General features: G+C 40.1%; 2 protein-coding genes and 1 pseudogene across 6 annotated transcripts in view; 1 reads left to right on the top strand and 2 right to left on the bottom strand.

Annotated features, from left to right (window-relative positions):
* Positions 1-27778, bottom strand: part of TMED8 (transmembrane p24 trafficking protein family member 8) — a 55727-nt gene that overhangs the window by 14686 nt on the left and 13263 nt on the right. For 2 of the 5 annotated variants that reach the window (XM_045807739.2, XM_045807738.2), the window contains 2 exons: positions 5012-5093; positions 349-478 (listed from right to left, as the gene is read on the bottom strand). In XM_045807739.2, coding sequence (XP_045663695.2) covers positions 349-478; positions 5012-5093 — 212 coding nt within the window. Of the gene's footprint in view, positions 1-348; positions 479-1604; positions 1685-5011; positions 5094-26159; positions 27336-27778 lie in introns of those variants that run through there. The other 3 variants (XM_087856152.1, XM_045807742.2, XM_045807741.2) reach the window with 3 other exon arrangements.
* On the bottom strand, positions 13801-17492 carry LOC148107698 (large ribosomal subunit protein uL11 pseudogene; annotated as a pseudogene).
* Positions 18180-18473, top strand: LOC123798944 (large ribosomal subunit protein eL37-like). Its single transcript, XM_045807743.2, has one exon. The coding sequence runs from the start codon at positions 18180-18182 to the stop codon at positions 18471-18473; it is 294 nt and encodes a 97-aa protein (XP_045663699.2).

The following is a 27778-nucleotide window of genomic DNA, read 5'->3' on the forward strand; positions in this document are numbered from 1 at the left end:
ACAAACCCATTCCTCCGTGGCAGGGAGGCCACTGCTACCTATACAACTTCTAAGGAAACTTCATCATAAATACTGAGTACATCTACCTGAAGAAAACTGAAGCTGAAACACAATCCCACGGATCAAGGCTCCTCACATCCACAGGATTTTAGACAACACGCGAGCATTCATTCCCACATTTCATTTTTTTTGAATAGCTGCTAGTTCACTGATGGGCCCTGAGGGTGATACCTGGGACCATTCTCCAAATAACTAAAACCAAGATGCCTCAATGCTTTAAGTGCCAACCCACCCATGTGCATCTAAATTCTGGTGCCACGAAAGAGACGGCGACAGTGTCCTCCCTACCTTGTTGAGGACCTGGGCCTGGTCTGCAGGCAGCACTTCCTGTCCCACCAAGGCCTGTGCCTCCGAGGCAGCAGCTGTCTTCCGTGGATCTTCTGGGGCATCCTCACTCATGGGAGATACCATCTGTGACCTCTCAGAGGAAGAGAGCAGGTCAATTCAAGGACTCTTTTAAAAGGCACGATAGTCTTAGAGAAGCTTAGGAATAAAATACCCCTCAAGGGACACCTCCCAACCTCTGCTTTCCTCTGGCATTTAGGTCTACTGTCCCTTAGGCCTCGCCTCAGCTGGAAATTCACCACAACAGAGAGAGTGCACACGGATTCTGGAGGCAGTCCCCCTCTGGTCATCCCCGGAGCAGCCTCTCTGGTGTCTCCACTTCCTACCAGCCTCCACCTCACACCAGTTCACTGGGTAATAAAAGACGGTCAACACTTTCTTTGCTTTTTTAAACACACTAATCTGTTATCCCAATGACTTAAAATGCAAGCATTTGAATAGTTACTTTCAAGGAAGCAAGGGAATCATTTCTGCTCTCCTCCCTTTCCCCTGGCTTCCGGAGCCCAGAAAAGAAAGTGAGGGGCCAGGGTGGTAGCACCATACCCCAGGCCTCTTGGAAATCTGTTGCCAACAAGAGGTGGCATGGATTCTTTAGAGTATCAGTTAATGGTGCAGGGACCACTGGGGCTCTGAAGACTCTTCTATAATGATTCTAAAATATGATCGCCTTTTTTTCGTTTTCACCTTCTCAAGAGTATAGAGTTTTCCAGTACGTGACCTGTGATCTCACAACAGAGTGAACGCAGAAGCAGATGTAAGGATCTGACTGCTTTGTGCAGCCGGACATGAAAGAGTTACAACATCTCTCTTCTCACTAAATTATTTCTGCTTTGGAAAATAGTTGTTTTCCATTTAAAATATATTACTTATTAATATGCCATGAGCTTGTTATTTTCATTTTTAGATTAATCAACAACTATTTTTTAATTTTTTAGTTTTAATTTCTAATATAGTAAACAGTGACAGATACAACCCACAGAAAAAATTCCTTGGGGTCCTCAGTAACTCTGAATTGTGTAAAAGTTTGAGAACCACTGCTTTCAAGCATCGCTTTCCCAGGAAAGCTGAGTAAATGACGGGAAAACAGTACTATAGACAACATGGGGTAACAGAAGACTGCTTTGGTGTATATTAGCTTCTTTCTCTTTCTTCTTTTTTTTTTTTAACATAAACAAGAAAAAAATCACTCTACAAATTACCTCTTTTTCAGACAAAATAAAGCCATCTTTTGGGATATCCAAGTCATTCCAACCTCCCTCAGAACAACAAGAGGCAGTCACTGTAAAAATCAGAGGTGTGGGATGCTGTTGATTTTATGGGTTTGCTTGGGTAATCCTGTGTAAAATGTAAATTAGTCTAGGCTGTAAGCCTATTTATTCTCTTAACCCCAGAAATTACAGTCCACTTTTGTTTCTTGACACTATTTATCCTGATCTGTCTCCTCTACTAGAAGGTGAGCCTGATGCTGGCAGGGACCGGTCTCACTCCCGGTATGCACAGCATCTACGCCAGATCTGTCATGGAACTCTCATCCCCTAGAATGACGTCACGTCATCTTGCCTGGTCTGCTGTTGTCGCAGTGGCCTCTTGAACCTCTGAGAATCCTCAAAGACCTCAAGCCCTCTCCCACTCGAGGGTTTTGCACATGCTGTCTCCTCAGCCTAGAACATTCTTCTGCCAGTTACCTGAGGGCTTCCTTCCTTCAGGCTTCTGCTCAGCTGTCACTTCTGGGGAGGCTCCCAGAGGTGGGCAGGTGAAATGGCTCATCCCATCCTAGCCCCATCAGTCTTTACACCCTTACCCTGTTCACTCGTCTTCACTGCACTCACCACTGCCCGACATATTATGTACCTACCATATTTTGTTGACTGCCAAGACTATATATTTGTTTTCAGATTTTAATATAAACAAAATGGGGGATGTCCTTAAAATTAGTAGTGTCTTACAACTGCCCGGGGCCTGGAATGACACGGAGTCCTTCTCCAGATCTGCGTTTGCTCCTGCCAGTACTCACGAGGGCTTCCAAATGAAATGACTTGAAATAAGTTATGTGTGAGGGTTTTGTTTAGATCACACTGGCAGAGTGAATTTAGACCACAAACTGGTGACTACAGACTTGTGGTTCATATTCTCAGGCGAGATATTTTTTCCACCGCTTACACAGTGCCAAGGTGGAGACATTCAAGTTTCCTTGCAATCCTTCTGTGTGGAGGGACCTTTTGTCTTATCTTTTTACTGAAGGTTTAGGCTTTTGGTGTCCTAGCCCCATAGTGTGGGGTGGGGGGAGGGTGTGTGTGTCTCTTACTAGACTCTCTACCTTGAGCATTCTTCCCTTTCTTGGTAGTTTATAAAATAACAGTACCTCTTACAGTTGATGGCACCTTAAGAGTCCGTGAAATATGATGCACACTTGCTTTCTGTCTGCCCTCCCACTAGAATGTAAACTCCATGAACCCAGGGACTTGGATTGCTTGTTCATCTGTGCTATCTTCATTGCCTAGAACACTGCCAGGTAAATAGCAAGCAGGCTCTCAACAAATACATGTTGACTGAATAAATGGGAGACAGCCCCAAAATATTTGTTGAACAAATAAACGAGTAAGTTAGTTTTTCTTTGGGAGCAAAAGAGGAGTGCTGGCATGTGAGACTACCACAGTGAACCTGACCATTAGCCTGACCTTACTGTGTATGCATCTAAAGTCTCTTCTTTGCCTTTGCACATGCTACTTTGCACGAATATGGTTCTGCTTATTAAAAAACAATTCTAAACAGGACATGCAACAGCCACATAAATTTAATATTCACATTAGCATTTTATGCTCTGAAGAATCAATGAAGGGTATTTTGGGAAAGATAAATTGCAAATCATTTGATGCCAGTGATAAACCACGTCAAGGAAAAACTCCCGCTGTAAGCCTGCTGGTGTGTGCTGACCCAGGGTAGGGAGGGCATCCCAAGGGAGGGGAGAGCCAGGCCAGCCTCACCGGCAAAGAGAGAGAATTGTGCCCTTCCAGTTCTAATATATACAAAACATAAACGCTACACTTCAGGCGTCATCTGGGCTGGATTTCTTTCTTCACACACTAGATTTCAGAAACCAAGTTTTAACATTAAACCTATTTTTTTCTAAGAACGTTGTACATTCTTCACTCAAAAACTTTATTTACTCTTAGGAGGAAAAATCAGTTCTGTGCCAAAGCCATCCCCCAAATATCCTTCAAATCATCATGTACAGAAAAAGGGTGATGGCAGGAAGACGGAAAGGAGCTCCTCTCCTGGGATTTGATGAGGACAGGAATTGTCTCAAATCATCAAAGCCTTGGGGAGGCTTTGTCTTCTAAAAGGACTGTTATATAAATAACCTAGTAGCTCTAAGCATGGAACTCAAAACCCTTCTAATGTGACTTATGAGAACAAGCTTTAGAGTAGAACAAACCTAATGCTCTATGAACCTGGAAAATTTTTCAATTCCCTGTTTTGTTTTCCCCATCGTAAAAAAAAACCAAAAAAACCCCTGTTTCAGCAGGGCTGTTATGAGGATTACATGATATAATACGTTTTAACACCTAGTATAGTACTGAGCAAACAGAAATATTCTATAAAAAGTAAGTATTTTATTATTATTATTATGGAGAAAAATTCAATAAAGTATGGCTATAGATCACCAACTATATTATTATATTAATCATTATTATCTTCCATCATTTGAATTCTGGGGGGAAAAAGTTTTATTTCATTTATAAAAGTAAGAAGAAAGAACTTCCACTCAAGAAATAATGGATTGGGGGCACCTGGCTGGCTCAGTCAGTAGAGCATGCGACTCTTAATCACGGTGTCGTGAGTCCAAGTCCCACACTGGGCACAGAATTTACTTTAAAATAAAATTTTAAAAAATTTTAAAGAGAAATAACAGATTGTTTAAATATCTTGACATTCCTCTCTACCGCCAGCCATCAACTCTCTGTGAGGCATGGAGACCACACTGGTTCTACTGGACTATATTGTGCCACGAGCAGATCAATTGGACTATAATATCTATTAGCTCCATTATTTCTCCAAAATACAGGTTTTCATTAATTATTCCATAAATGTTTCATGTTTCCCCTTATTCCAGAGCCAATACAACTCTTCCCTTTCCCCTATACACTGTGGTATCAATGACAGTAGGTAGATGAAATGCACGGAGCAGGAAATTAACAATCTGAAGGTCATCGTACCAGTTTAATCTAAAAATTAAAAAAAAAAAAACACCTCCCAAAGTGTGTTTGTGTGCGTGTGCGTGCATCTTATGGGTAAAAACCAAACACACATTCTCTTGAAAGTCCACCTGGGATCCATGTGTGATGTTTTAACATTTCAACCTGGGCTTCAGAAGAAGACAAAGACACTACACTATTTGTTACAGTTTTGTTCTCTGAGAGTAAAGAAAATTTCGTCACCTGAAAGAGATCCGACATTGCCCCTAAACACACCTAAGGGCTGACTAATTAATGACCAAATCATCTATAGTCTTCACTCCAACTTGTCTGCCCCCTTAAAGTCGCTGTCCACGCCTTTCATCAATTCCTTATCAAACGTCTAGGAACCAAGCAGTTGCTGTCCGTACCTGTAAGGTGAGGAACTGGGTTCCGGATTAGAGGCAGAAGCCACTACAGAGGTGACTTTGGTGTTTTCTAGATCTTCATTCTCTAGAAAATCATGGAAAGAAAAATTCAGTATTTGAGAGAGAACACAATCATTATTATTTTGTATCTTAAAAAAAAAATCTGGTAGTTTCAACCATCTTTCTCTTTCCAAAAATAGTCTGGGCATCCACCTCTGAGAGGCCCAGTGCATAAGTTATTCAAGTTCTCACATCCAAGTATTCTCAGACCAGCATAACGCACTCATGACAAAAATACATTCCTTTCCAAAACAAGCCCCTACAAAATTCATTCCAATTCAAGAATCACATTTCTCAGGAAGTATATGGTTAAATTAGGCAAAACATAAAAGGCAGAGTGAGACTTAGGATGAAATGTACTGAAATCCAGCATCACAGGGTGGAGTGTCACGTCTACGTTCAGTAAGCTCCCATCACTGTAGGTAGAGGAAAGGATTTTTGTAATTTCTTTCACTCGCTCATTCACCAGTGACTTATTGGAGAACTGGTAGGTAGCTTCAAGGAGTATCCAGGTGAAATGCATAATGAAGGCCATGTTCCCAAGCTCACAACAAGCCTTTGGCCAGTATGTTTGCCATTTTGCAGGAAAGGACACTAAGGCACAGAGAGAGGATTCAAACCCAGGCAGTCATGCGCCTAACCTTTACGTGCTACTAAGCTTTATGGTTTATTGATCTAGCCTTCCCTTGAGCACTCAGAAAAGCATAGTGTATTTAGATAGGCCCTGGCTGGACCTCCTCTGGTTACGATCACAAGAAACTGAAGCCCAAAGTCCACTTCTCAGTACAAAATACAACTTAAATGAAGTAAACCTCAAATACTGCAAAATGTCAGTTTGGTAGCAACATAAAAGTACAAATGATGGGCAAATATTTGTGATCCAACTTAAATCTAGTCTCACTTTTTTTATCCGTGAAAAGATTTATTTTTCTTTTCATCAGCTCACACTCTCATAGGTAGAAAGAAAAACCTTAGAGCTTATGCCACCCAATTTTCCTCTTGTGACGATACAGAAAATACATACATCAGTCTCTGCCCCCAGTTCCTGGCACAGAACTCTAAAAATCCTGATGATTTCCTAATGAAAAAAACACTATGAGCATGTTTTGTTCTAATGCTTGGTCTTCGACTCTGTCCTGACACAGAGTTCATAAATCCCTTGGACCTTCTTTGGTGACAGAAGTGATAGAAGTGTCCTTTGTTCCAAAGAGGTGATTCTGGGTGGGCTCCTGGATGGGGACTGCTTACCAGAAAGACCAAGCCACGATCAGAGGCTTGGAATTGTCAGCCCTACCCCCATTCTCCAGAGAGGGGAGTGGGGCTGGACATGAAGTTAATGACTGATCACACTGATGTCATAAAACCTCCATAAAAATCCCCAAAGTACAGAGTTTGGAGAGCTTCTAGGTTGGTGAACACATCCATATACTGGGAGGGTGACATACCCCAACGCCAAGGGAACAGAAGCTCCTGAGCTTAGGACCCTCCCAGACCTTGCCCTCTGTGTCTCTTCATCTGACCATTCATCTGTATCCTTTCTCATATCCTTTAATTAACTGGTAAATGCAAGTATTTCCCTGAGTTCTCTGAGTTGCTCTAGGAAATCAAATTCAAGAAGGAGGAGGTCATGGGAATCTCCACTTTATAGTCAAGTCAGACAGCAGTTATGGGTAACCTGGGACCTACTGCTTGATATTGGCATCTGAAGTTGGGGGGGGGGTGCGTGACAGTCTCATGGGACAAAGCCCTTCACCTGTGGGATCTGACACTGTCTCCAGGTAGAGCGTCGTAATTCAGTTAAATTGTAGAACACCCAGACACACCGTCACAGAATTGCTTGGTGTGAGGGGAAAACCCACCTGCTGTCAGAAGTGCTGTGAACGGGAGTCGTGTGAGAGTAAAGGAGAAACTCAGGAGGACGAAGCTTTCTTCACACCTCCCCACAAAGAAACTGAGTCTCAGATAATTGTCAGATGTTCCCCCAGTCTCTGCTACTTTGCGAAGAGGCCCTTTGACCAAGAGATAATGGGAACACAAAGTTCTTCCCTATGTTGACCTGAGTAGAATCTCCTTCCTAATAACCTCTCTCTTAAATCCCTCCCCACAATACCCTTTCAAATATTTACAGCCTGCTATCACCTTTCCCGCAAGTTCCTCCTCAGGCTGACCATCTCCAGGTCTCTCCACCATCCCTGCATCTCCAGGTCTCCATCATCCGTCAGGTGACCTCTGACCACACTGGCCTCCTTTTGTTGCTCCTCTCTGTTCCATTTGAACTAAGGAGCTAAAATGGACTTTTCCAGATGTGTTCTAATTCATGAAGAGTACACTGAGACTATAAACTCTTAATAAGGACACAATATTTCTTGATCTAATACTCTAACGGAGCACTAGATTTTGTGTTTGTTTTCTTATGTTTTCTTTTTTCTTAAGTTTTTATTTAAATGCTAGTTAGTTAACATACAATGTAATATTAGTTTCAGGTGTACAATATAGTGATTCAACACTTTCGTAACTCACCCAGGGCTCATCACAAGTGCCCTCCTTGATCCCCATCACCTATTTAACTCATCCCCCACCCACCCACCTCCCCTCTGGTAACCATCAGCTTGTTCTCTATAGTCAAGAGTCTGTTTCTTGGTTTGGGCACTAGATTTAACTGCAGACTTATCCTGTTAGCCTAAATAAGTCAATCAAGATCTCCAGGGCATATAAAAATAAACTACTTCAAGCCCAGTCTCACCTATGCTCTATTTTTGAAACAGATTTTTGGAAAATAATTGACTTTTTAACTTTAATGCAGGACTTTGCATATCTATATTATTTATTTCAAATTAACTTCTTGAAATTACAATAATGCATGCTTTGCTCATTGTAGAATGAATACAGATAAGAAAACATTTTACATTTACCCTTCTAGACTTTAATATACAAATAATCCATTATTCAGTGTAGAAAAATGAGCAAAAAGAAACAAAAAAAACAATGTTATCAACCACAATCCCATTAGCCAAAGATAACCTCTGTTAACATTTTGGTGCATATCCTTTCAGAAATATATTTATAGGGGCGCCTGGGTAGCGCAGTTGTTAAGCGTCTGCCTTCGGCTCAGGGCGTGATCCTGCCGTTCTGGGATCGAGTCCCACATCGGGCTCCCCCGCTGGGAGCCTGCTTCTTCCTCTCCCACTCCCCTGCTGTGTTCTCTCTCTCGCTGGCTGTCTCTCTGTCACATAAATAAATAAAATCTTAAAAAAAAAAAGAATATATTTATATATTTATAAATATACTTATACATATATGGGGGGAGAAAAGAGATGTATATATATCTATATGTTTATATATTTTGCCCCCTATCTCCAGTCATTAATTTTGTGTGGGGCATGAAGACCATAGTTCTCCTGGAAAATAATGTACCATGAGTTGATCAGTTGGGACTACAATACCAACTAGCTCAAGGTTCTCTAACATACAGCTTTTCATTAATTATTCCATTAATGTTTCAGAGTTTCCACTCATTCTAGGGCTCAAATCTACACATGCACACACACACGCACACATACATATTTGTTATATTTCTGAAAGGACATGCACGAAATGTTATTGAACATTATTCATTTTTCAGGGTCAATAGAAATGGTACTATATCATAATTTTAAATGGCTGTATATTATCCAATAGTCTATACTAAAATTTCTTCAACCAATCCTAAAGTTTCTATTGTTAGAGCTGGAGTTTGTTTCAAATCTTTCACTGTCATAAATGATGATTTTATATTAGAGATGTCTACAACCCTTTAAGAACGTCCCCTGTTCACAGCCTTAAAAGGGCAGTCCTGGTGACCGGGGTCTACCATGCTGGCCATGCTTATTGGTTTTGGGTGAATAACTGCCCCAAAGTCAGTCCAATTCTCTTCCCCAAAATCTGGGGTTGGTACCACAGGCCAAAGCAGACTGTGAAGAGTTTCAATCAGGGACAGAGCCTGCCATTTGGGAGAAGCCTTCACAGGCCAAGTAAAAGCAGATGACTAAGCACTGAAGACCACTGTCAGAGACAGGAAAACGATCATTCACGCAAAGAGAAGTAGAAACAAGGGACCTTGAGGTCCAGGAGGAAAAGAGACACAGAGAGTCTACCTGACCACTCTCTAATTCCCATAACGTCCATCAGTGCTTCCTGCAATTGGATTCTTTTTTTTTTTTTAAGACTATATTTATTTATTTGACAGAGAGAGCCAGCGAGAGAGGGAACACAAGCAGGGGGAGTGGGAGAGGAAGAAGCAGGCTCCCAGCAGAGGAACCTGATGCGGGGCTCGATCCCAGAACACCGGGATCACGCCCTGAGCTGAATCAGACGCTTAACGACTGAGCCACCCAGGCGCCCCTGCAATTGGATTCTGTAAGATTTCTTCATGTCCTAACAGTAAGCTTGCTTGCTTTCTACTTTTTATTGAAAAATACATATTTTGCAGATGGCATGAGAAGGAGACACAAAACTAAAAATGTTAATACCAATACCTTCTTAGTCAGTAATGAGGTAATTATTCGTACTTTAGAAGTCCTCTGTCTAATGCCCCTTCCCAATCATATCACCCGTATTCCGAATTCTGAGTAAATTATTCCTTTGTCATTCTTTATATATTTTAGGTATATTACTGCTTTGTAAAAACTTCTTTATTTTCTTTTTCAAATTTTTATTTAAATTCTAGTTAAAACTTCTTTATTTTAGAAAATTTTAAATAGGCACAAAATTAGAGAACAGTGGAATAGAGATTCATGGACTCATTATTTTCTCAACATTTTACATCTTGTTTCTTTTGTCCCCTACCTTCCTGCCCCACCACCATACACACAGTAGATTATTTAAAGCAAAGTGAAGACTTTATTATATTCATTTAGAATACATCTCTAAAGAAAAAGACTTTCAATACAGGTATGGTACCATTATTGTTCCTGCAAAATTGGCAATTCCTTAGTATCATTTAATACCCAATCCACATTCAAATGCCTCCAATTGTCTCAGATTTTTTTCTAACAACCAGTTTGCTTGAAATCAGGATCCAAATAAGGTTCACACACTAAATTTAGTTTATATGTATTTTAGGTCTCTTAATCTATATCATTCCTCACCCCATTGTTTTTCATACAATATATTTGTTGAAATGCAAAGTCACGTGACCTGTAGATTTTCCCACATTCTGAATCTGGCTGACTGAATTTTCACGATTTCATCCTTCTTCTGTTCACTGTATTACCTGTAAATTGATCTTAGATCTAGAGCTGTGCTATCTAATACAGTAGCCACTAGCCTGTAGCTCAATTTAAATTAATTAAAATTAAATAAAAATTAAAATTCAATCTCCCGGTCTTATTAGCCACATTTCAAGTACTCAATAGCCACAGGAAGCTAGTGGGTACTGGATGGCACAGAAACATTTTCATCATCAAAGAAAATTCTTTTGGACAGTGCTGACCTACAGATATAGATTCAGGTTCAGTTTTGATCTCACAAGAATACTCCAGACATGGCACGTGAAATTCCTATTGGATCACACCAGGAAGTACAAAATATATGCTCATCACAACTTTAATGATGTAAAGATTGGTGAGTGGGTTCAAGTTTTCAGCCTTATTTCACCTAATGGCTTTAGTAGCCATTCATGATCATTGACTAAAATAGATCCATCATTTCATTAGAGACTAGAAAATGATTTTCATAATTCTAGCACCTTCTACATTTATTAGTTAGAATTCTTCTATTAAAAAAATATCTCCTCCCCATTAACCATTTGGTTACTCTGAAGTATTACTCATAAAAGGCAGGATAAAAGATTGAGTCTTCCCTAATTATCAGAATACTAAGAATCATAGCAATCTCCATATAATGATTTGGGGGTTTTGTAAAGTATTGTTAGAAACATGCAGTTTTTAACATGTTTTATGTGTTTCAAGTTTTCCTAGTTTTGGCCATTGGGAGCTCTTTAGAGTTGGTTCCTGTGCCCGAGTAGTCTTGCTTATAGTCAAGCTCATCTTATAAATGCTCTGCCCCAGTCATTTCTCTAAAGAGTCCTGGTTCTTTCTGATGAGAAAAGGTATATACAGCAACCACATCAAAATCGGAACCATGAGGGGCACCTGGGTGGCTCAGTGGGTTAAGTGTCTGTCTTTGGCTCAGGTCATGATTTCAGGGTCGTGAGATCAAGCTCCACATTGGACTCCCAGCTCAAGAGGAAGTCTGCTTCTCATTCCCCCTCTGCCCCCACCAGCCCTGCTCATTCTCTCTCTCAAATGAATTAAATTAAATTTTTAAAAGAGAACCATTAGCTGTTGGCTTTGCCCAATACATTCAACAGACCTTTACTGGGTCCCTGCTGTGTGCCAAGCACCATATTTCATCCAGGGAATATAGTTACATTAGACATGACTTGTGCCCTTAAAGAGCTCAGTCTACAGAGAAGAGAAACTCATAGACAATGGTTATACAAATGTGTTGTTATTTAGAATAGAATTATGCCCTTGATATCACAGGAACACAGCGGGTATTTAACTAATTTAGGGAAGAAAGGTGATCAAAGGACTTTTCCTGAAAGACATGGCAATTATGCTATCTTAAAGAGCGAGTAGGGCTTGGCCACAGGCAAGGGCATTGAAAAAGGGCATTGCAGGCAGAGAGGATTAAATGAGCAAAAGCAAATACACAAAAAAGCACCATGGCATATCTATAGAAGACTGATGAAAAAATTAATGAAGACAAAAAAATGGAATGACATCCCATGTTCACACAGTTAAAATGTCCATATTAGAGGTGTCTGCGTGGCTTAATCGGTGGTTAAGCGGCTGCCTTCAGCTCAGGTCATGATCCCAGGGTCCTGGAATGGAGCCCCACGTAAGCTCTCTGCTCAACAGGGAGTCTGCTTCTCTCTTTGCCCCTCCCCTTCTCCCTGTTCATGCTCTGTCTCTCCCTCCCCTTCTTTCAAATAAATAAATAAAATCTTCAAAAAAAAAAAGAAAGTTGAACAAAACTGGAGATATCATACTTCCCTGTTTCAAAATATATTACAAAGCTACAGAAATTAAGAGAGTATGGCATAAAGACACGTATAGATCAATGAAACAGAGTAAGAGTCTCGAAATCAATCTATACATATATGGTCAACTGATCTTCAAAAAGGGTGCCAACAATACACAACCGGGAAAGGACAGTCTCTTCAACAAATTGTGTTGGAAAAACTGGATACCCACATGCAAAGGAATGAAACTGGACCCTTATCTCACACCATACAAAAATCAACTCAAAATGGATTAAAAACGTGAGGCCTAGGGGCGCCTGGGTGGCACAGCGGTTAAGCGTCTGCCTTCGGCTCAGGGCGTGATCCCGGCATTATGGGATCGAGCCTCACATCAGGCTCCTCTGCTAGGAGCCTGCTTCTTCCTCTCCCACTCCCCCTGCTTGTATTCCCTCTCTCGCTGGCTGTCTCTATCTCTGTCAAATAAATAAACAAAATCTTAAAAAAAAAAACAAAAAAAAAAACATGAGGCCTAAACTATAAAACTCCTAGAAGAAAACATAGGGGAAAATCTTCATGACATCGGTCTCATGACAAAGCTTCATAATTTTATGGATATGACACTAAAGCACAAGTAACAAAAGCCAAAAGAGATAAGTGGGACTACATCAACCAGAAAAGCTTCTGCATAGCAAAGGAAACAATCGACAGAGTGAAAAGACAACATATGAAGTGAGAAAAAATCTTTGCCAACCATATACCTGAAAAAAGGTTAATTTCCTAAATAAATTTAAAACTCCCACAACTTGGGGCGCCTGGGTGGCGCAGTCGTTAAAGCGTCTGCCTTCGGCTCAGGGCGTGATCCTGGCGTGCTGGGATCGAGTCCCACATCGGGCTCCTCTGCTGGGAGCCTGCTTCTTCCTCTCCCACTCCCCTGCTGTGTTCCCTCTCTCGCTGGCTGTCTCTCTGTCACATAAATAATAAAATCTTTAAAAAAAAAAAATAAAAAATAAAACTCCCACAACTCAATAGCATAACAATCCAATAACCCAATGTAAAACTGGGCTTAAGACTTGGGGCTCCTGGGTGGCTTAGTCGGTTAAGCAACTGCCTTCAGCTCAGGTCATGATCCTAGGGTCCTGGGATCAAGCCCCGCATCAGGCTCCTTCCTTGGCAGGAAGCCTGCTTCTCCCTCTCCCTCTGCTGCTCCCCCTGCTTGTGTGCTCTCTCTCTCTGTCAAATAAATACATTAAAATCTTTAAAAAAGTAAATAAAAATGGGCTTAACACTGGAATATACATTTCTCCAAAGAAGATATCCAAATGGCCAACAAGAATAGGAAAAGATGTTCAACATTACCAATCATCAGGAAATGCAAATCAAAACCACAAAAATGAGATATCATCTTACACTGGTAGGATGGCTATTATCAAAACAATAACAACAACAACAGACAAGTATTGCAGAGGATGTGCAGAAACTGGAACCCTTGCACTTACAAGAGAATGTGAAATGGTATAGCCACTATGGAAAACAGTATAAAGATTCCTCAAAAAATTAAAAATAGAATTATTATATCATCTACCAATCCCATTTCCAGGTATTTATCCAAAAGAATTTAAATCAGGATCTCAAAGAGATATTAGCACTCCAATGCTTCAGTGCAGCACTAGTCACAATAGCCAAGATGTGATAACAACCTAACTGTCCAATGACAGATGAATGGATTAAAAAAAAAAGTGGTAGATACATACAATGGAATACTATAATATTTTTTAAGAGAAGGAAATCCTGCAACATGTGGTAACATGCATGAACCTTGAGAACATTATGAAATGTTCTAAATGAAATAAGCCAGCCACAGAAGGACAGATGTTGCACAATTCCACTTGTGGAGGTATCGAAAATCTGAGAGTACAATGATGTTTGTCAGGCCCTGTGGGGAGAGGAAAATGGGGAGTTGCTAATCATCGGGTGTAAAGTCTAAATTACATAGGCTGAATACGTTCTAGAGATCTCCTGTATAATATTGTGCCAATAATTAACAATACTGTATTGTACACAAAAAAATAAAAGGAAATACTTAGAAACACTTCACAGAAATAAAAAAATAAACATTAGTAAAACAAACAAAACGCCAAGGCTGTTCAGTGTGTATAGCAAGTTCAATGTGTGCAGAGACCTGAGCCAAGAGACACATGTCCCATCAATTTAACTCAATACCGAACGAATTCCTAACAAGCGCCTGGCCCCACACTAGATACTGGAGATGATGCACGAAAGCAGACAGAGTTCTGGCCTCATGAAGCTTTCGTCTAGCAGGGAAGACTGAGAAGGACCTTTATCCCCCAGATGACCAAGAATTTTCGGCTTAAATTTAAGCTAGGAAATGACATGGTCAAATTTGTATTTTTTGGTAGGATTCTATAGCAGCTGATGGTAAGATGGATCTTACCCGATCTGATAGGAGGCCTTGGCAAAGTTCACATGAGAAATAATGAGGATCTAGTAAGTGATAACAGAGACAGAGTAGAGAGAACTCAATAAGAAAATCATTAGGTGGTCAAGTTTGTTTTTAGGATGCCTGTGCTGGCCGTGTTTATTTCCTTACTAAATGGTCACAAACCATCTGTGACATATTCTAGAACTTTGCTGAGAAGCTGCATCAAGTTTAATGGTCTACAGATTCTGGATTCTAATCTCTTTTCCTCTTTGGGTAATTGATACATAGGTTCATTTCTAGTCCCTGACAGTCCTCAAAGATAGCATTGAACTAGCTACACACAATTACAATTGCCGGTTCTTTCAGGACCCTGGATGTAGCAGTCACCTGTGGATCTTTAGGCTTTCACATACTCAACCTTCTCCTGGAGGGGACTGACTTTGTAAACAGTACACAATGGAAGTCAGAATGGAAGATCCTTCTTTTTCCAAACCCGGGAAGTTAGGGACCAGGCACATGACCTAAAATATTCCCACCAAGAACTGGAAATAGCGGGGCACCTAGGTGGCGCAGTCGTTAAGCTTCTGCCTTTGGCTCAGGGTGTGATCCCAGCGTTCTGGGATCAAGCCCCACATCAGGCTTCTCCGCTAGGAGCCTGCTTCTTCCTCTCCCACTCCCCCTGCTTATGTTCTATCTCTCGCTGGCTATCTCTGTCAAATAAATAAATAAAATCTTTAAAAAAAAAAAAAGAACTGGAAATAGCAGTGGCACAACGGAGGGAGAGAATTCATCTAGCGGTAGCCAAACAGCCCTCACCAAATTGTTCTTGCTGCTTAGCCTCTAGACCAGCCTATTCCCCAGCCTTCCAACAATGTGGTGAGCCTCCTATATTCTTCCAGTCATCCATTTTCTGCTCAAAGCAGCCAAAATTAGTTTCTATTGCTTGTAATCAAGAACTCTTGATTAGAGAGTTCTAACTCTTGATTAGAGTTCTAAGACCTAGATAGCATTTGCTTGGATCCAAAAATCTGAACTTGAAGTAGTCAGATATCCTATCTTCATTCTGATCATCTTCATTATTATAGCCAACACCTAGTTATCCTTAGTGATCCTTACTATATGTCAGTTACTTTCTAAGCATTTTGTAGTCATCATCTTTTTGATTCCTCACTGAATCTCACTCAATTGCATAACCATTGAAGTTGATACTACAGTTACTTCCTTTTTATCATTCAAGAAATTGAGGCTCAGCAAAACCAAGTAACTTGCCCAAGATGACCAGCAAATAGGAACAGAAGTGATGTGAGTTCAGCCAGTCCAAGTTCAAAGCTAGCACTCTTAATAACTATATTATACACTGATTCCTTTTCAAATCTATATTGTGAAATATAACACACCTACAGAAAAGTACACAAAAATGTGCAGCTCAATAAATTATCAAAAGCAAACACCTATATTAACTACTACCTAGGCCGAGACACAGATCATTCCTAGCACTTTACAAGCCCCATTCATGACCCTCCCAATCATTACCTGCTCCTTTCCTCCATAACCGTCGTCCTAACTTAGGGTCAAGTTTTGTCCTTGTTTTTCTTTATAGTTGGGCCATTTAAATATGCATTCCTAAATAGTGTTACTTTATTCTGCCTGAACTCTATTAAAGAGAAATAATGCAGAACATTTCAAGACTAGCTTCTTTCACTTGGCATTATGTTTGAAAGACTCAAGTATGTTGTTGTAGGTAAGTTTATTCATTTTCAGTGCTATATAATATTCCATGAATATACCATAACTTATCAATATACCATTGATGAATTTAGGTTCTTTCTAGTTTTTGACTATTATGAATGATGCTATAAATATTTTTGTTCCTGTATCTTGGTACACATGCACATGCATTAATTTTGTATATAAACCTAGGAATGGAATGGTTGAGTCATAGAAATATGCACAATAAACCTTGGTAGAAAATGCCAAATTATTTTCCAAAGGAGTTGTACCAAATGTGCACTCCTGCTGGTACCGAGAAACACTCCTATCACTCTGTACCCTCTCCGATACTTAGTCATATTAATAATTTGGCCCATTCTGATTGGTGTATGATCATTTAGTTTGCATATCACTGATGACTTATCATGTTTCTTGACCATTTGGAAACCCTCTTTTATAAAGTGCCTGTTCAAGTCTCTTGCCTATTTTACTGTTGGAGTGTCTTTTAATCGATTGTTTACTGAAATATTTTCCTTTGTAGTTCTCAACTAGCTGGGAATTCCACTGTACCACTGCTGATGTCATCTGTGAGGTCATGAGGGTGGCGGCCCTCAATATCACAGCCCAGTCTGGCAGTCCCTAGGATCTCTTTAATGGTTCCAGAGAGTTCTCTAACTAAAAATAGGTGCCCCATCTGTCCAGCAACGTCAACAATCTCATCAAAACTGATATTTTCATCATACCTAATGTTTTTCTGCTTCTTTCTATATCTTGGCAGTTCCTTGAGGGTTTTGATAATGAGGGCTGAGGCAGAAAGTACCACCTCAATCTGGACCTGTCTGTCCTGAAGGGTTATTTTCACTGTAATCCTCAGGCCCTTCCAATTACCAGTTGCTTTGGCTAGGTCATCATCAAACTTTTTGGAAGAAAGACTCAGGTGGCCAATCTCGGGCGCCTGGGCAGACAGTGCACCAACTTCCCCACTGGTGCACCTCAGGTATATGACTTTGATTTCAGTGGGGTTCAATTTAGGCAGCAAGGTGCAGGCAGCTGGTGTCAGATGAACCTGGGTTAAGGGCAGCCAAAGAAAGTTGCACCTTGGCCAACTCCAAGCCAAAAGCTGCAAGCTGGATTGTCTTTTTATTACTTATAGGAGTTCTAAATACAAACCTTTCATTAATTACATGTGTTACAAATAACTGCTTCTACCCTGTGACTTGCCTTTTCACTCTTTTAATGGTGTCCTCTGGTGATGCAAAGTTCTTCATTTTAATGTAGTCAAAATTTATCACTCTTTTCCTTTTTAGCCCTTCGTGTGTCCTGTTTGAGATGTCTTCCCCTACACTGAGGTCAGTATATTCTCCTATATTATCTTTTAGGAGCTTATTGTATTGCCTTTCACGGGGTGGTATCCAATCCAACTAGAATTGATTTTTTATGTGTGTGGTGTGTGAAGTAAGGATCAAGTTTCTTTTCTTTCCCTCCTTTCCTTTCTCTTAGGATATTCAATAGTCCCAGCAATATTTACCATTCTTTCCTCACTGCTCTACAGTACAAACTTAATTGCAAATCAAAGATTTTGTTTCTAGGATTTTATTCTATTCCTAGGGCCTATTAGACTATTCCATAAAAGCTTTAGAATAAATCGTGATACCTAATTGAGCAAATCTTTCCATCTTGTTGTTCTTATTCACTCAAGTATTTTTATATATGCTATTTATGGCTTTTCATTCCTCCCTATATTTTTGAGAACTAGCTTGTCAAATTTCCATGCAAAAACCCCACCAAAACCCTGATGGGATTTTTACTGGGATTATTTTATTTATATAACAAGTTGGAGAGAACTGACATCTTTACAATATTGAATCTTTCAACCTAAGAATATGATACATCTTTCCATTTATTTATTCTTTCATTTCTCTCAATAATTATAGGGTCTTGGCCACAGAAATAAGATGACAAAGGGGACATCATCCTTTGGAAAGTGTCACAATAAGACGTGCACATTGTGCCACCACTATGGCTCTAAGGCCTACCACCTTTGGAAGTCGACCTGTGGCAAATATAGCTATCCTGCCAACAGGAAGAGAAAGTATGACTGGAGTACCAAGGCTAAAAGACAAAATACCACTGGGGCTGGTCGAATGAGGCAGCTAAAAATTGCATACTCCAGATTCAGGCCTGGGTTCCATGAAGGAACATCACCTAAACCCAAGAGGGCAGCTGTTGCAGCACCCAGTTCTTCTTAAAGATTTCAACAATTCATCACACAATAAATGCTCTGGTTTTTTAAAAAAATAATAATAATGTTTTATAATCTTCTGCACAAAGGCTTTGCATATATTTTGTGAGACTTATTCCTAGGTATTTGAACTTCTTTACTCTATGGTAAATAATATTTTTATATATTTTTTAACTTCATTGCTGGTACAGGCACACTTCATTTTATTGTGCTTCACTCTGTTGCACTTTGCAAATATTGCCTTTTTGACAAATTGAAGGTTTGTGGCAACCCTGTGTCAGGCAAGTCTATCAGTACCATTTTTCCAACAGCATTTGCTCACTTCATGTCTGTGTCACATTTTGATAATTCTTGCAATATTTCAAACTTTTTCATTAAATTATATTTGTTATAGTGATCTATGATCAGTGAATACACCTCTGCTGAAAGCCCAGATAATGGTTAGCATTTTTTAGCAATATTTTTAAGGTATTATACTTTTTTTTTGGACATACTGCTTTTGCACATTTAATAGACTACAACATAGTGTAAATATCACTTTTATATGCACTGAGAAACCAAAAAATTTCACTTCACTTGCTTTTTTGCAATATTTGCTTTATTGCAGTGGTTTAGAACTGAACCTGCAATATCTCTGAGGTAAGCTTGTATATATAAGCACAATGAAATTTTGCATATTGGCTCTGTACCCAGCAATCTGGCCAAACTTGGTTCTAATAATTGATCTGTAGATTCTTCTGGATTTTCCATGTATATAGTCATCATCTGCAAACAATAGATTTAACAGGATTCTTTTCTAATTTTCATATATTCTTTTTCTTGCCTGACTATATTAGCTAGAATATCCAATAAAATGATGAATAGTAAGCAGTAAGAGTTGGCTCCCTTGTCTTATTCCCAATCTCAAGAAGAAACCTTTCAAATCTCACAGTTAAGTTTGATGCTGCTTATAGGCTTTTTGTAGATATGTTTTTTCTAATTAAGGAAGTTTTCTTTTATTCCTACTTTGCTAAGAGTTTTAAATCATAAATGGAGGTTGAATTTTATCAAGTACTTTCTCTGCATCTATTAAACTGATCATTTTTATCCACTAATATACTAAAATGGTGATTTACATTGACTTTTAAAGAATGTTAAAACTAACTTGCATTCCTGAAAAAACCCCACTTGCACATATATATTCCTGGATTTAGTCTGCTAATATTCTGTTCATGACTTTTTGCATCTATGTTAATGAGTGAGATGAAAACGTGATTTTCCTTTCATCTGAGGTCATTGTGATTCTGCCTGAAGAATTTAGTTATTCCTTAAGTGTCAGTGTGCAGATGATAAATCCTGTTTTTGATTGCCTGAAAATGTCTTTATTTCACCTTCATTCTCAAAGACTATTTTCCTGAAAAAAAAAATTCTATACTGGTATTTCCTTCAGTATTCTAAAGATGATGTAGCTTCTACTGCCCTGTGCAGAAGTCAGCTTGTCAGTCCAATTGCTATTCCTTTAAAGGCAAACTGTAATTTTCTCTGGCTACTTTTCTCTTGACTTTGCTTTTATAGCAATTTTTTAAAGATTTTTTTTTTTTTAAAGAGAGAGAGAGCGCACGAGTGTGAGCTGGAGGAGGCGCAGAGGAAGAGGAAGACAGTCTCAAGCAGACTGCCTGCTGAGAGCAGAGCCTGACACAGACAGGGCTCCATCTCACAACCCATGAGATCGTGACCTGAACTGAAACCACGAGTCAGACGCTTAACTGACTGGGCCACCCAGGCACCCAGGTTTTATAGCAGTTTTAACTTAACGTGTATCTACTGTAGATTTCACCATACTTATCCTGCTTGGGATACATGGGGCTTCTTAAATCTGTGCATTCCATTAGCTTTGGAAAATTCACAGCTATTATCTCATCAAACATTGCTTCTGTCCATTCTTGCTCTCCTCACGTTCTAGGACTCCAGTTATATAAAGGTTAGACCTTCTCACCATATCTTCTAGGTCTCTTACCTCTTTCCTGAATTTCCCATTGTTGCATGGATATTTTTACATATTTCCTTCTGACTTTTCTTCTGACCAGTTCACTATTCTGTCTTCAGACATAGTAACTTTTTGCTAAACCTATCAACTGAGTTCTACATCTTCATCTGTATGTTTTAATTATAGAATTTCTATTTGGTTCTATTTTTATAAATTTTAATTCTTTGCCAAAGTTCTCAAACTTGTCTTTTATCTTGAATATAATAAATATAATTATGTTTCAGTCTGTTGCCCCTTTGGATCGATTCATACTATTGTTTCTTTTGATTTTTGTTCACGTTCTCTTCCAGGAATCTGGTCATTTATGAAATGTGCCAGAAACTGTTCTCACAAAATTGTTTGTAGAAACAATCTGAAGCCTAATCTAAATAAGCCTCCAGAGGTTTGCCTTTGCTACTTCCACATACCTGGGGACACTAGCAGCCTGGGGGGCACCTTAACCCAATTTCATGAACTTAGATTTTTCTGAAACTGAGCTGCAGTCCCTGCAATGGCCTATTTCTAATTTCCCCTTACTTCCAGAACATGGCCTTTCATAGTCCCAACCTAGAGAAAAGGGGGTTCACCGGTGTTCCCCCTACCTGATTGGTTCTGAACATTAATCCTTGTTCCTTTAGTCCAGAGAGGCGCATTCGCAGCCTTGACAAGCTTCCTCACTCAAGAATCCAGCATATGCCATCAGAGAAGAAAGGAGCCCTCAAAATGGACTCTCATTGTTAGACTTCTATCTTAATATTTCTGCTCTCACATTGATTATAGCCTGGTAATTCATTATCTGGCTAGCTCTCCAGGATCTTCAAGCAAATATTCATATGCTGACAATTATTTTCTAATTGTCCCCAGTGGGAGAACTGATCTAATTACCTAGTCTGCCATTACTCAAAACAGAAACCAACATTGCCTCTTTACCTTTTTCAGTCTGAAAATACCTTACTGAATAAAATGGAGACAAAACAGAAATTTTAAGTCTGCCTTCTTTCTGTCATTGGCTGACAGTATCAGCTCATCTAAGTGGTGGTTCTATCCCCCTTTGATTTATCCTTAGGCAGAAATGAAATTAGCACAAAAAGAATGAAAAACAGTAGTGGAGTTAAAGAATAACATAAAATTGATCCCTAGAGAGATTTACAACCTATATTTCATAAAAAATTCATCTGAGAGAAAAAAGTCCAGAAAGGGTTAGTTCCTGATGAGCAGAAAGGCAAAAGAGATGTACAGAATGTCTCTTACAAATAAGCATAGTGAAGAATCTCATGACACATTTGTGTTTTTTTCTGAATAGATAATATATCCGCGTTATTCAAAATTCAAAAAGCATAAAAGTATACAGTGAAAACTTCCACCCTTCTCAGTCCCCACCACCAAAAGCGACCAATATTATTAGGTTTTGTATAGTTTCCCAGAATTACTTTATGCACATTAAGTGTGTGTATGCATATATATTCTTTTTTATACAAATGAGTATATTAAACATACTTTTTTTCCCATTTATATCTCAGAGATCTTTCCATAACTATACGTAAAAAGTTTTCTCATTTTTTCTACAGCTGATTAATATTTCATTGGCTGGATATTCCGTAATTTATTTAACCAGTTCCGTATTGATGGATAGATATTTCTGTCCTTTCTTTTACCATTATAAACCATGCTATAATAACTTCGTGTCTGTGTCACTAAATAGGCTCAAGAATAAATCTAGAGGATAAATTCCTGGAAGGAATAGATCAATGAGAGCATATTCTGTAATTTTCATGGATATTGACAAATTGCCCTCCACAGCATTTGTATTAATTTACACTGCTAACAGCAATGCATGAAAGTGCTTGTTCCTGCACACCCCTACCAGCAGAGTGAGACACCAAACTGCCCAGTGTATGTATCACTTCCACGTCCCTTAACAAAAATTAGGTTAAGCATTCTTCATCTGCTAGCAGCCACTTCTCCTAGCACCTTAACAGCTAAATGTAGGGGGAAAAGAGTGAAAAGAGAGAGTGCTCTTGATTTTTAAGGTTAAAGGTATATGCTAAATTATGTAAGAACTACTGGTAAAACAACTTGTAACTTGATTGAGAGAGGCAGGAAGAAAAGAAGAAAGAAATACTTAAGTTTATTTCCAGCAGTATCAAGTGTGGAAGATGCAGTCCTGTTGTAGAGAGAGAAAACCATCACAAACAGCTTGTTGGGGTTCCTAAATTTATTTAGTGACATTTAGACCACTATGAAGAAGAAAAAGCCCATTTTTCTATAGAGAGCTTTTACTATGTCAGCCAAATATAGGCCAGTTCTACCAGTATTCCAAGAAGAGACCAGAGAAACCAGGACAAGTTTTGCAGCTTTAGATGGTATATGGGAAAATGTGGGGTTTTTAAAATTTTAATGGGTATGTATTTATTTTAACACGTATTAGGAAAAGCTGTTACATCAAAATAGTAATAGCACAAATATCATTTAGAATGAAACAAAATTTTAAATGTCAATTTAAAGAAAAATGGTAACCAAGTAATTTTGGAATATATTCTCTAACATGGCAAACACCAAGACGTGGTACCCACATGGCCAAATCTTAGAAACAATGAACGGAGAAAGGAAAATGGAAGCTCAGGAATAACTAAATTTTATAGATGACAGCCTCTCAAGCAAGGTGAAGAGGAAAGAAAAGAAACTTTCCTATAATGATTTATATTTGACAATACTTAAAATACTAGTTTTCTTTCTATGTTACCAGAATACGGTCTCAGACATTCTGATCGTGCTACAGATTTAAATTTATTGTGTACTTCATACTTTCTCTACAAAGAGAAGCAAAAAACAGTTTTTTTCTAAAGCATTTGAATATCAGGTCAGAGTTCTTTAGAACAGGTCTCATAGGACTTCCCCTTCACTAAACAGGCTGCAAAGAGATAATTAGCCTGGCCTTTTAGATTCAAGGGCAGAGGAACCAAAAGCAGGTTATGTGGTTATAGACTCAAGAGGCTTAAACAAAAAGAAACTGGCTGAGTTTATATTCCAACCAAATCCCGAGATCACGTGATCCAATTTCTCACCAGTCCTTATGAGTGAAACCAGCTCCTCAGTGGTCATTCAGATTACAAACCTTGGTTTATACTGTCATGGAACGAATGATGACAGGGCTAACTGGCTATCTCAACACCACAAAAGCAGAACCATTATCAGAAAAAAAAAATTACCACAGGCAGACAAATTTATACCATTTTGATATAAAACTACAATAGAAAACCAAAAAACCATAAGGGCTCTTTGGCATAAATGTCCACTTTTTTGTTCCATCCACTAGGATAGCCACCAATTTTTAAGTTTCAATTTAAATTGAAATAGCCATAATATGCAACATTTCCATCACTGCAGAAAGACTTATTGTACTGCTCTAGGACCTCCATAAGAATCATGACAAATTCACCCGACCCGTTTTTGGTCCTTAGCATCTAAGTGCCTTGATAGCTCTCAGGGTCATATACACCAAACTAATTTCTTTTTTTGTTTTTTCTTTTTTTTTTTTTAAAGATTTTATTTATTCGACAGAGATAGAGACAGCCAGCGAGAGAGGGAACACAAGCAGGGGGAGTGGGAGAGGAAGAAGCAGGCTCTTGGTGGAGGAGCCTGATGTGGGGCTCAATCCCATAACGCCGGGATCATGCCCTGAGCCGAAGGCAGACGCCCAACCGCTGTGCCACCCAGGCGCCCCAACCAAACTAATTTCTAATGCTGACTTCAAGGTCATAACGGACTTCATCCTTTATTTTCCACGAAGTTCCCTAAACTTAAAAAAAAAAAAAAAAGTGTTCTTAAGTGATGCAACACACATGCCTCAGAGAGTTTCACTATAGAGTGATACCTCTTTCCTCTTGGGGACGGAAGGACCCAGGTGCCCCAAATAAGAGATTATTAGAAACAATTAGAGTTTACAAAACAATAAGAGCACTGTGGTCACCGTAAAGCTTAGCTGAGAAGAACATAAAGAAGTTTTCTTACTCCATCACTAAAACTTCAGCTAACAAACATGAAGACACTCAAAAGGTACTCTTTGCAGAGAATACTGTTAAAAAACAAGTTATGATTATTCTGGGTAATTATAAATTCCTGCTTTGAAGGAATAAGATACATTGAAAAATCAAAACCTTTACTTTTTTTTTTTTAATTCAAAACCTTTAGGGGCACGTGGGTGGCTCAGATGGTTAAGCGGCTGCCTTCAGCTCGGGTCATGATCCCAGGGTCCTGGGATCGAGCCCCGCATTGGGCTCCTTGCTCAGTGAGAGAGCCTTCTTCTCCCTCTCCCTCTGCCTGCTGTTCCCCCTCCTTGTGCTCTCTCTCCCTGTCAAATAAATAAATAAAATCTTTAAAAAAAATCAAAACCTTTAACTCAATAACAACAGAATGTCCAAACTCATTTCTTATTGCTGTTTTCCCTCTAAGAGAAGACGGCAGAAACCTCCTTCAATTTCATTCTATTTCAGCCCTCTACTGTTTACTAACTGGATCATTTTCTAGAGGAAGGTGGCAGAAGGATCCAATCAAACTCCTAATTTGAAGTAGTTTTTTAAGTTTATTCCCCAAATTATACAACTCTGAGCCAAGCCAGATGCATGATTTCCACACTGCTTTGGAACTCCAGCTTCACGCTAACTCAACATTTCTCAACAGCAGCACTGCTGACATTTGGGGCCAGATAATTCTTCATTGTGGGGGCTGCCCTGCGCACTGCAGGGTTTTGAGCGACATCCCTGACCTCTACCCACTAGATATCACTGACAGCCCTCCCCCTCCTCCCCAGCCCCAGCAGTGACAACCAAAAACATCCCCCAAGCATCCCCAGGCAAAATCGCTCCTGCTTAAGAACCACTGCTTTAACCCAAGGAACATTCTTAATTATCTCAACCTAATTCTTCATATGCATTTGGTGCTCCTCCAAATCTCTGTGTTGAGACTTTGTCTCATAATCCAGCAAATATTTATAGAACCTCTAGGACCCAACATCAAGGGCTCTAGGAGATAAACAGAGGAGACAGATTCTGTCCCTCCCCTCAAGCAGATTTCTTGGGGGTAAGTACATAAAGAACTGTAATAACAGACACCCAATTATATAATGTTTTGAGTTGCTGATGTCTGTTCCTGGGGTACTCTTATCTCACCAAACTAAAAACACCTTGAGGGCAAAGACCATAACCTGCCCTGGAATACCAATACTGGATCAACAGCCAATAAAAACAAAGGATTGTAAGCTTCCTCACAACAAGGTGATATTTCATACAGACAGTAAAATCGCCACACTAACTTGGGCAGATAGGTTAACCTCTCTCAGCTGTAGTCTGTTCTTCTATAAAATGGGGAGAAAGGGGCACCTGGGTGCTGAGTTGGTTGAGCGTATGCCTTCGACTCAGGTTGTGATCTCCGGGTCCTGGGCTCCAGCTCTGCCTCATGTCGGGCTCAGTGGGGAGTCTGCTTCTCCCACTCCCTCTGCCCCCCTCCCAACTGTTCCTGCTCTCTCTCAAATAAATAAAATCTTTAAAAATAAAATAAAATGGGAAAAAATGACTTTTGATGGGATTAAGTCAGATAATACAAGTAAATCTTTGTCCACTTTCTGGCACAAAGAAGCATTCAGTTAATGTAAGTTATCATTACTATTATTTTATTAGCAACAAATCTTACCTCAAGAGGAAGCGTGTGCTCTGGGCTACAGTAACAAGTCCGTACATGACATAAAAAGAAACCAACACTCACCCTGCTAAGGGCAAGAGGAAGAAAGTAACCAGAAGCATTTCTATCAATGTCCTGGGGGAAAAAAGTGAATGCAGGACCCAATTAAAAAGGGTGCGGGGGGAGTTAAGACACACTCAGAAACAAACCCACCATCCTCCAATATATTTGACTATTCTTAAGACTTTGCTATTTAAAATGTTTGGATTTGTTTGCCATAAACACACACAAGGAGCTTAAGGGGAAGTAAAAAAAAAAAAAAAAAAGCACCCAACCCTCAACTTATAAATATTGACATACGCAAGGGACAGATGTTTATGAGACTCTGTCTGCTGAATCTTTTAGAAATAATGCTTAAAATTTCTATGGCTATAATGTTAAATACAAGCCATCAATTTTGAATATACTACAAAGCATAAAAGTTCATACAAAGGAAAAAAACACAAAAATTGTTAGATGTTTTAAAGTAAGAGAACATAAAGTCATGGGGGAAAGCTGGGTGATTCAAAAGTGTGTGTGTGTGTGTGTGTCTGAAGTAGCATTAGAGGATGGGAGATATTTGAGATGGAAGTAAAAGATGAGAAGAATCACCATGCAAGAAGACACATGCGGGAACACTTCTGACAGCACACAGAGTTGAGGTGAGCAAAAACAGATCTTATTCTCAGGACAATGAATAACACCAGTTACAGTGTGTCCCGGGGGCTAGGCACGGTGCCTCACCCACCGTGGCTCATGTAACTCTCCCGGCAATCTTATTAGGCGGGTACTATTAGTACCCACATTTTACAGGCGAGGAAACTGAGACAAGGAGAAGTGACTGGCCCAAGGTCACTTAATCAGTACACTGAAGATTTAGACTCCAACCCAGGTGCCCCGCACCACCTCTACTATAGTAGATGGTGTCTATTTTCATTTCAGACTTGGAAAATTAATTTCCACTTGCCACTTAGCGAAACCAATTCTCTGCCCCTACCCTCTGAACCTCCCTGTGTGGTGAGCATAAGGAGGCCCGAGAGGTCAAAGTGCAATGGATGCACCCTTCGCCTCTGACTGCTGAAGTAACTCCCGCGCAGGAACTCGCGTGGGTAGAAACGGAGCCGGTCTTCTGAACCAGAAGACGAGGGTGCCGCCGGCGAATGAGGGAGGTCGCCGAAGTCCCTATTTCAGCCTAGGTCCTGCCGTTGCTCTGGCCACGACGCTCACTCAGAAGACCCCAGAACCTCCCGGCTCCCACTCTGCTGCTCGTCTCCCGCACTCAGCGACCGGGGCCGTGGCGAGGCGCGGGGGCCTGTGGGCTGCGGAGCCAGGGCCAAGCCGGGCTCAGGCCGGCGGCAGGCGAGGCTGCCCCGCCGGACCCGGGCAGAGAGCGCGCGGAAAGGCTGGGCCGGGACAGAGGTGCGCAGCGGGGTGCGGAGCCAAGAGCAGGGGGCAGCGAGGCCGGCGGGGCTGGAGTCCGCGGCCAAGGAGGGAACCGCGGGCGAGCTGAAGCTCAAGAGGCGCCGGGGGCAGAGCAGCCCCGCCACCGCCATCTGGGCCGATCGGAGAAAGGAATAGGGGCAGGAACCACG

This window comes from Ursus americanus, chromosome 26 (assembly GCF_024610735.1).
Source record: "Ursus americanus isolate L20-20 chromosome 26, mUrsAme1.1.p, whole genome shotgun sequence".
Taxonomy (NCBI): domain Eukaryota; kingdom Metazoa; phylum Chordata; class Mammalia; order Carnivora; family Ursidae; genus Ursus; species Ursus americanus.

Excerpts from the sequence above, each read along its gene's own strand:
- LOC123798944 (XM_045807743.2), top strand. The coding sequence starts at position 18,180 with ATGACAAAGGGGACATCATCCTTTGGAAAGTGTCACAATAAGACGTGC.